Raw genomic sequence first — 10,016 nt, 5'->3', positions numbered from 1 at the left:
GAATTGCAGACACAATCTGTTCATCTCAAAGATTTTAGGGAGAGCTGGTTTAGACTTTGGATTGAAAGGAATGATGAGGTATAAATACTACAGCATTAAACAGAAATACTCCAATAAGGATGATATTGCCAAAGATACATATGGCCATAGGTATACTGAAATTAGTGTAGCACTTAAAACAGAAACATATCTCTCTGCCTTGGGTGGTTTAACACAGCAGTGGAGATGACTTTCACAAAGACATTTATTGATGATGTGCATGTTTTTAGTAATACATCAGACAATAAAAGTTATTATACAATAATAGTAAATGTCTACAATATAAAACTGTCGCTATTGAAATAGAAAACATTGACATTCACCAGTTCACAAATTACAACTGCACAAAAAATATTGACAAGAAAATAATATCTAGTTTTTGCCACTTAAATTACCAAGTACAAAGCTGCAGGCCATGGCACTAGTCCACTAAAAAGATCACACAATGCTGTTCTCAAGCATGATCTGTACCTATCCCTTGAGTGTCTAGTCACATCTACAGAGCTCTCTGGTGACAATGAGCTTGACAGCTTTGCCATTAACATTGAGGATTTGTTAGTTCAGCCTTGGTTGTGAGGTCGCTGTTGAAGTGGACTCAGTGATTGATAGAACAGCCTCCACTTTGCACAAGCTGGTGGGATGATGCTCTGTCCAAGCCTGTAATGTGATGTAGAAGAGCAGAGCTGAAGAGACCCTGACCTTGTAAGCGGCACAAGAATGGTTTGACATGTTCCAAACTCAGCAGGATGTTATTAATAAACTTAAAAAGGGCTTCTCAAAACTTTCTGGAAGATTTTAAGAAGCTGAAAGATTTATTAATTCTTTTGTTTGGTTCTCTCCTCCTCACTCCTCCCCCCCCATCTGTTGCAAAAATAAAATACTTTTAACCCTAAATATTTCCAAAATCAGCAGTCCCTGCTTTAGACTTTCTTCTGCCCCCTCCCAAGTATTTCTTTCTCCTTTCAATGGAAACTATCTCCCTGGGAATACTTGCACTTTAGTATGCTTTAAAAGGAGGTCAGTAAGATAAACTTTTGCTGAAGCTATTCAAGCAAAACTAAACTAAACCAAAACTGGGAATCCTACTGTATTCTCTGCTGCCATCATAGTTTCAAGTAGACGATGAAAACTATCACCTAAATAGTAGTGCTGGTAAGGTAAAAGACTTTTGGCCTTGTGCTTACTCTGCAACCTCTTGATTGTAAACAAGAGGAAATTGTTAAGGTGAGAAACCAGATTAATCCCCACTGTATCTGTAATGGTTTTGTTGGAATTTGGGCTAATCACTGCAAATTATGTAGTATGATTCAGGAGGGGCACATAATGGGTAAGCAAGTAGAGAGCAGAGCATAAAATAGGAGTCATATAAAGTACAATCACACAATAAATAGAAATAAATATTATGTCAAACATAATGTCATTTAGTAATTATTCAGCAGAAAAACTGTCAAACATAATGTCATTTAGTAATTACTCAGCAGAAAAACGATGTTAATTGAAATAAATCAACAGAATATAATTGTGATAGAATGGAAGTTGTGATGCCTCTATTTAGGGCTATATGCTGTCCACATTAGTACCGATGTTCCTCAGACCAGGAGAGCACCAGGACAGACAGAGAGTTTGTCAAGTATTTAAATTGGTCATCCTGAGAATGAAAACCACTTTGGATATTCCTTTTAAAAATAACAGCATACATTTGCATCTTACTTAACTTCATGTTCTTTAAGATAGTGAGAATTTGTTCTTAAACATCTACAGCTAGTTCAGTTTTGATATTGAGGGCTCAACCCAAAGCTCTTCAAAGATGACAAAGTCAATACAGAGCCAAATCTTACTCCCTCCTCTGTTGGCAATGGGTAGGTCCTTGCACCAAAGGATATTTTGGCCATCTCCTACCTGTCCCTCTGTAGGGACCACACAGCCAAGGGTCTGCAGCACCTTTCACTCTGTCTCATGCCTGCCCTGCATGTCCCATGCACAGCTCTCCAGCACTGTATTTTCAGCACAGAGGTGGGCAGGGGAGTTTAAGGCTCAGCAGCAATGTGTTTCTCAGTACTCACTTTGGTTGCAGCTAGATATGTGATGGAAGTGGTGTGGGTGTCCTGCAGGAAACAGGAGCTCTTCAGTTAGCTGTCAGCGTGGGGTGTTGTGGGGATGCCTGAAACTGCAGAATGTGGCTTTACACAGTAACTCTGTGCTCCAGAAGTTTGCTTTCTGCTGCTACCCAGATACAGTTGCTGGAGAGTTTTATCTCTAGATACTTTTCAGTATCTGATGATTTGCCTTTTTTAAAAATTATCTTTTTTTCTTTAAGGAAACTCTAAACTAGGATCGACTATATTTGGCTGCTGCTGACAGTTTTCCTACCCCTTTGGAGAACAAAAATTTCCCAGCATTATTTAACAGCAGCTTTGTCCTCCACTTTCTTTGCTTACTGATTTGAGGTCAGTCTTGCCCTCAAAGCACACCAGCTGCAATCGCTTCCTACCTTTCCTGCAACAACTCAGCCAAATGTGCATGCTCATACTTTTTTCCCATGACACAGGTAGGCACAGGGGGTACCAGCCTAAGATAGGCTCTCTTAAAAATGCAGGATCTGGCATGAAATGATTGAAAGCAGTAACCATTGGCTTTGATTTTTATTTTAATTTCTTCTCTTTGAGGTGGTTCTTGTCGTAATGCAATCACCGCGGTCCAGTGACCAAAGGGATGAGTATGTGATGAGGAAACACTTGCTTGGCCCCTGTCAACTTTCTACAGAAGTTTTGCCACAGGTAAGGATCTCCAGATCCATCAGGTGGCAGAGAAATGTTGTAGTGTGTTTAACAACCTTTGAGATGCAAAACAAATTTGTGGCTGCATCCAGCAGGTGGCAAGCACAGCACACTGAATTAAGGCTGAACAGAGCTGTTTCTGCCAGGGGAAGCTGGCGATGCTGCTCAGCATGTGCACGTGTGTGCATGGACAAAATATCAGCCAGATAAAGGGCAAACCCTGCCAGGCCACTCAGCTTGGCTGGGGCACTGTCAGTGCTGGGGCATCGGTGCTGTTCTGGATGCTATTGATAACGTGTGGGGTTATTGCCATATTCATTCTCACATGTAAGGATAGATATAAGCTAAATATAAACTATTCTATATACTATTTTAACTATGTCTTTAAATGACACATTCAGGCTTCAAATTTGTGATACTAGCTTGCAATTAAATTACTCTAAACATTGCATGAAATAGCTTTTTTTTCCACATACATCTTCTGAAGTTTTTGTGACTTCTCACAGTGCCTCGTGACATGTACAAGTAGATATGGACATTGTTCCCATTTTCCAGCTGGAAGAACAAAGGCAAAACTGAAAAAACTTGCTTTAAAGTAAGTGAATGAAAGAGCAGAAATATTCCCAGACCTGGTTATAGTCTCATTTTCCCCTTAAAAAGTATTAAACTACATAAATAACTTTTTGGTGTGATTTTGATCATCAGAAAATATTGATAATCCAACCACTTGCTACCTGAGAGAAAGCTAAATTTGATGTATTATTTTGAAGATTATATGTACTGCAAATTCTCAAGGGTCATGTAATTGTCTACATCATATTTATCAAGTTTTGGAATTTTTCTAAAGTTATGCCAGAAAGTATTTATGAACTCATTTACCTTTGAAGACAATAAATGAGTGTGAATCAAGAATAAATATTACATGGAGTTCATTATTTGAGGTAAAATGGACATATGAGGATATCATTAGTTGAAACTTTCTACAGAGCTTATCACCATTCCCCTCATTTGTATTGATAATTTGAGCCAGACTTTAGTTCCAATTAATGCTAGTATAAATGTGAATTTGTTCCATACACATAAAAAAAAGCTTCTACATGGAGCAAATACTCTAGGAATAGTTTTGTACACATGGAAACAAATTCTGTAAAAGTCAAGAGTAAAGTTTGATCTCTGATGTTTTGTGATGGGACTAAAAGCATTATTAGTTAACTGATACATAAAATTTGTTACATTTTTGCTTGTCAGAATATGAGTTTACTAACTGTGCAGGAATTTGAAAAACTAAGTAGATTTGATTAGTTGGTAATTTTATATGGAAATAGTTTGATGTTTTCTGATCAGCTCTTTCCCAGAACTCATGTTTTCAAATACAGAATTTTACTCTGAGTCACACAGAGTGTGGAGTCAACTCCCTCTGTGTGTAATGTTCTTCAAAGTCAGTGTGACCTATCATGAGGAAAGGTTAAGTGAACCCCATTTTTGTGTGTGGATATATATACTTATTTTTCTAAACTACTATAAAAATATCCATTGGGATATAAATGTACATTTATGAAGCAATGTTCAAAATAGATCAGTAAGAATATAAATCTAAAAATATATTTCTTCTATATTTAATAAATAAATCTGCATTTTATTGCATATATTATGATGAAAAAATTGCCATTAAAAAAGGAAAAATAGCATAAATCAGAATGAGAACAATTTCAAAGACCTTAAATTTCCATTTGAGTTTAAATTTGGGCCTCTAGATATAGCATATATTTGAAATATATTATAAATATGATGATAGGACATTTATGTCATTAAAAACCACCAACAAACAAGCAACACAGCTCCACCAATTCCTTGGACAAAATAGCTCACATATGTGCAAAACAGGTTCTTCATATTCCATGTTATTTATACAAGCTTTTCCTTCATAAAGACCTCTGAACTGAAGTGAGGAGTTTTCTCTACACTTCTTTTGCAGTTCTGAGGAAGCTGCAGGATGCTGGCAGGAACTCCGACATGCCTGTCCACCATGTCTGTTGCTCTCAGTCAAGACAAACAAAATGAAGACCAAGCAGTGCTCTTCACAATGTGAAATCAAAGGCCACTGCCAAATCTTTAAAGTGTAATTACTCTGAGGTGATCTAATGTTTCTGCAATGAGCAGTAAGCTGTGATGTTCAGGACTGCAGATGAATTGTGTCATTCTTTCTGCCTTGCACAAATGATTGTTCAGAAAAAGTATGTTGCAAAATGAATCACTCGGTGTCGAAAGGCCCAGCAGTCTTTTTGGGGTGCAAGCGTATGTTTTCTGGTGGCCGATACGAGAGGGAGCTCATTTTGGTTGTTAGGCTTGGATGGGCGCTGACATTTGGTGGAATGTATTTTATTAGCTGAAGGAAGTATTTTTTAAAGTTTTTTCCAAAAAACACGTAAAAAAATGGATTCAAACAGTTGTTAAAGTAAGCAATACAAATGGTGAAAGGCATGGCCGTATCCACAATATCGGTGATTTTGCAGTCTGTTATTACATGTAATTGAATTAACACATCCAGAAAAGTAAATACTTGATGAGGAATCCAGGAAAAGAAGAAGAAAAATACTATTGCCACAATCATCTTAAAAATATCATCATTTCTGGTCTTGTTTTTTTGAATTTGATATGCCTTCTTCAGAGTCTTCCAGATTAAGGTATAGCTTGTTAATATGACCAGAAAAGGAATTAAAAAACCCAACAAATTTTTGGATAAACCTAATCCGACCCTCAACGTTGTGTTATTGTTGTCATACCGAAACCCACAGACTGTCATGTTCAAGTTCTCAGCAAAGAATATATTCCGGTGAATGATGACAGGCAGACTGGCCACGCCGGCGAGAAGCCAAATGGCAATGCAAGTTATTCTGGCCACAAACATGGTGCGGCGAATCCGAGACTTCACTGGATGCACTATGGCCAGGTACCTGTCGATGCTAAGGCACGTGAGGAGGAACACACTGGCATAGAGGTTGAAACTTATCCCTGCTGATGCTAACTTGCACAAACAGTTGCCAAAAGGCCACTGGTACTCCATGGCCGTGTAGGCTGCCCAGAGGGGCAGAGTTATTAAAAAACACAAGTCAGCCAGTGCCAGGTTGAGAAGAAAGATGCTGGCTACTGTTTTTAACTTCATGTAGCAGTAGATGACAATAACAACCAGGCTGTTCCCAAATATGCCTATGATAAAGATGATGCTGTAAACGGTTGGAACCATAATGTAGATGTAACTGTGCCTTCCTGAAACGGGACAGTCAACGTGGATTCTTTTAACAGTTTCTTCAGTAGAGTAATTTGGAATCATCTTGACCTCTTCAGCTGTAACCTAGTTTCAGGGAGAAAATATGAAGCTCACACCTAAGAGGAGAAAAGAGGAAGAAAATAGTATTCATGATAGGGATTTAATTTTTTAAAAGTTTCAATTACATGTCATGTTTTTGTGTCTAACAGTGTCAGTGTCTCTGAATTTACAAGTAAGCCACCTTCAAGTGTTTTCTCAACCAATTCCTATTCTCATACAGACTTTGCTTGCAGAGGTGAGAATGTTAGGAGTTGGCTGAATGTTGTTAGATTCTTTTTAATAAAAATGTCATGTAACAATCTTCTTTCAATTAACAAAGTACCAGTTTAAAATAATGCTGGTTAGTGAACGTATGTAAAAAATAATAGCAGAAAACTATGAACTCAGGGTAGTCTAAGAGTTATTTTCTTTCCATAAATAGGTGACATATCTAATGAGCAAAGTTACTCAGATATCTCAGAAACTAAACTTAAGCACTCTGAACACCAATTAATTATGTAAATACAAAGTGTAATGCATTAAGAAAATAAATGATTTCAGATTAGGTATTCATTTGTATCTCTGAGGTGAATCACCAGAAATTTTTTCTATACATTGAGACAATTTTTACATCACAGAGATAACAGATGATGAAAACACTCACACAACCTAATAGTCTGTTGTTCCATAAATACCTTACATATTCAGAGGTTACCTAGCTCCCCATCTGGCTTCAAACTATGGTATTTAGCTACTAGTGAGGGAAAAAAAAGGCTGAAAATCCCAACATGTGCTCTTCAGTTGCACATTAATAACTGTACAAGAGTTTAAGAAAGGTGCAAGGGGGAACAACAATTCATACTACTTTTTCAGTTACTGACAAAATGTATGTATCCAAGAGCTGAAGTTGTATTTCTGGGCCATATTAAGTGTACAGCAATGATATGAAATCTCCTTTACAGGACATCAGTTTAGTTTGCCAGGGCCTGTGTGTTCTGCAAGAATCATTCCTTATTTGTGACTTCAGAAAGCAGGTAATATGGTGGGACTGATGCTAAATATTTTTCAATCTACAATCAGACAATCTTCCCTCAAAAATGGTGGTTATTTAAAAACGCATAAAAAATTGATAGTTTTTATTGCAGAGCAGTGTTTATTGCTGTTTGCTGACAGCTGGCAGCCAAACCCAACTCCTGCTGCTTCAAACTAAGATTAACGGAAACACTTTGGATTTATAAACAAAACAAACCCAAAACAGCAAACAAACCCCTTAATAAATGTAACTTTTCCATAGCTAAATAGACACACCCTAAGACCCTGGACAGTAGAGATGCATTCACCAAGAAGCCTATGAGTATAGACACATCAGCTATGTTATTACAGAGTTGGCTGCTCATTGTTTGCGTTGTTCAGCACTGATGTTCCTGTTAAGTGTAGAATGCTGCTGTGTTTGACTTGCTCTTGCTGGAAGTCAAACATTATTCCAAATGGATTGTGTTTTCACTAGGGAAGTGAGGAAACAGATATGTTTCAGCAAAGCTCACCCAGGCAGCCTGAAGTGGAGCCAGCAAGTGAACCCAGAATATGGCTTGGAGGCAATATCTTGTGAGCGAGGTCACCCTTTGGCTCTGTTAGCTTTTAAAAGACTTGGTATTTCTCCATCTTAGCTCACATTCTATTATATGTTTGCATCAATAATCTGGTTCATTTTTATAAAGCTAGCAGAGTAATTTCAAGATTTAGGTTCTTGATAATTCTATCAAGTTTGGAATCTCTAGTAAAATGCAACTAATAAACCCTTTATCAAGATGTGCTATGCAACACTTTTCAGTCTCTCCAATTCATTCTGTGAATTAGCCTTGTTGCCTCAGCTGGTATATATGCCTCAAAATGAGATCAGCTGTTTTTGCCTTGTTTAAGAAATTCAAAAGTCAAGCAAATGGAGCTAACACAAAGAAAGGTATGCCATTCTGATCACATGGCACTGTAGCACATCCTGAGCAAAACTTGGGTTAAAAACTATGTCAAATTTTGAATGCATGGCATTTGGCTCTGTGGAAGGTCAGGCTATCCCTAGAATGGGAAAACCACAATAAAAAAATTTCAAGATAAATCCTCTTATTGCATCCCTTGGTTGTGAAAGACTCCAAGATTTGGCAATAACTGATAGATTCTCCAACATCGAAGTCTGGCAATATTTGCCCTGTCCCAGCCACATGCTGGTGCTGCCTTGTCACTTACAGCCTTTGCTCACTTACATACCTACTAAAATTACAGCCCAGAACTTTGCAGTAAGAAACTCTAGTGAAGTCTCTACTCAGAAAATTACCACTGCAAGTTTGACTTGCAATAAATATCAGGGCCCAGTTAAGGTTGAACAAGAACCTTCTCTGTGACTAGTTTCACCAAGCACTGGTACTATTTGGCAAGAGCATCCTGTGCTTGTCTAAGACAAATGTACCTGATGGTGAATATTCCCCATTTGATGGAGTTGTTTCTGTGCAACAGTAGATGCAAAGGCAATTTTCCCATGGTGGCTTCATACAGCCCTTCAGTGCAGTGTGTTGTGTTGTTTTGCTTCCCATTTCCCTTTTCTACCACATGGTGATCTGTGCTGTTTCATGTCAATAGTAGCTTTAGTTGATACTAATTAATAGCATATGTTCTTTCAAGAAAGTGCAATAGTGATTATGTCACATTTTCAGAAATGTGTTAAAATAAACAAAAACCAACTGAGTTGAGAAACTTGTGTCTGGCACTCTAAGGTATTGAATTCCCTAAGCTTATTCTGGAATGTTTGGGAAGTAAGAAAAAGCAGAACAGTTCTCATGAAGAATCAGGAATTTGGTCAAGAAATAGTATGATACCTCAACCTACCTGTGTAAGAACATGTAACCTTTCCCAAATTAAAGGTTTTGGTGTAACACTAAACTCAGTAGTTGTGCAAATTATGATTTTGGTGTGCTATCAGTTTTTAATTATACTAAGGAATTACAATCCATCAATAAAAGAAATCCATCACTATTTTCAGTAAATGAAAAGGAAGCAGAAATACATAATGTGTCTGCTTTTCTGGTAAATACATATGGATTGCCATATGTGTATTTGAAAACAGTTTGAATGTTGCTGTGAGAATGAACCTCAGAACAGTCTTACATTTGAAGCACAGTAAGGAAGGCTCTGCTAATACTGAGCTGAATTTTTAAATTTCCTGGAAATTTCAAAGTTTCAGAAATAGCCTCAGGCAGATCTGCTTCCTTGAGCACAACTCTAACTTCACAGCATTAGGAAAAGCTTCAAGACAGAGAGGAGAAGGTAATTTGTTTTGGAAGGCACAGGCCCATGGCAGTGCAGAGTGGTGAGAGGGGGCTGCTCTGGTGATGTGAATTCCTTACAGGCAAGGAATTTTGCTGCTATTCTCACTTGTCACAGTTCACCTGCTTGTCCCAGGAATGTGGCTGTATGCATTTTATGCAAAGCAGATCCTTCTACATGGGAAGAACTGCAGATTCTTTGAAACTGTTGCAGAAATAGATGGCTGGTATAGCTTTATGCTGCCAGGATTCACCACAGCAGGTTTAACAACTGGCCAGTTAAATGCAAGTATTGAAACTGTGCACATTGATAATTCCATTTAAAGCATCTCAAATGACCTGATTTAACATAATGATAATTGGATCATTTTAAAGCTGATACACAAGAAGCTTTTTCTAAGAGGACTCAATTGATGCAACTGTGAATGGTGTGGTGACATCAATCTCAAACAAATTATCCAGTGAGCAGAAAACTCTGGTTGTATGTTACTGTCCTGTTTGACCTTTTATCTTTTTTAATTACCATGATTATAATAAGTCACATAATGAAATTCTTCAGACTGCTCTACCAACTCTTAT

General features: G+C 37.6%; 1 protein-coding gene across 1 annotated transcript; it reads right to left on the bottom strand.

Annotated features, from left to right (window-relative positions):
• Positions 1 to 5,026: 5,026 nt before the first annotated feature.
• Positions 5,027 to 6,196, bottom strand: AGTR1 (angiotensin II receptor, type 1). Its single transcript, XM_009084486.1, has one exon. The coding sequence runs from the start codon at positions 6,145 to 6,147 to the stop codon at positions 5,068 to 5,070; it is 1,080 nt and encodes a 359-aa protein (XP_009082734.1). The 5' UTR covers positions 6,148 to 6,196; the 3' UTR covers positions 5,027 to 5,067.
• Positions 6,197 to 10,016: the final 3,820 nt, after the last annotated feature.

Source organism: Acanthisitta chloris, unplaced genomic scaffold (assembly GCF_000695815.1).
Source record: "Acanthisitta chloris isolate BGI_N310 unplaced genomic scaffold, ASM69581v1 scaffold21641, whole genome shotgun sequence".
NCBI lineage: Eukaryota > Metazoa > Chordata > Aves > Passeriformes > Acanthisittidae > Acanthisitta > Acanthisitta chloris.
Note: the sequence above shows the minus strand (reverse complement) of the source record. Positions and strands in the feature narration are given on the sequence as shown.

What these genes read in the sequence shown, in the direction of transcription:
- AGTR1 (XM_009084486.1), bottom strand. Translation starts at nt 6,147, where the DNA reads ATGATTCCAAATTACTCTACTGAAGAAACTGTTAAAAGAATCCACGTT.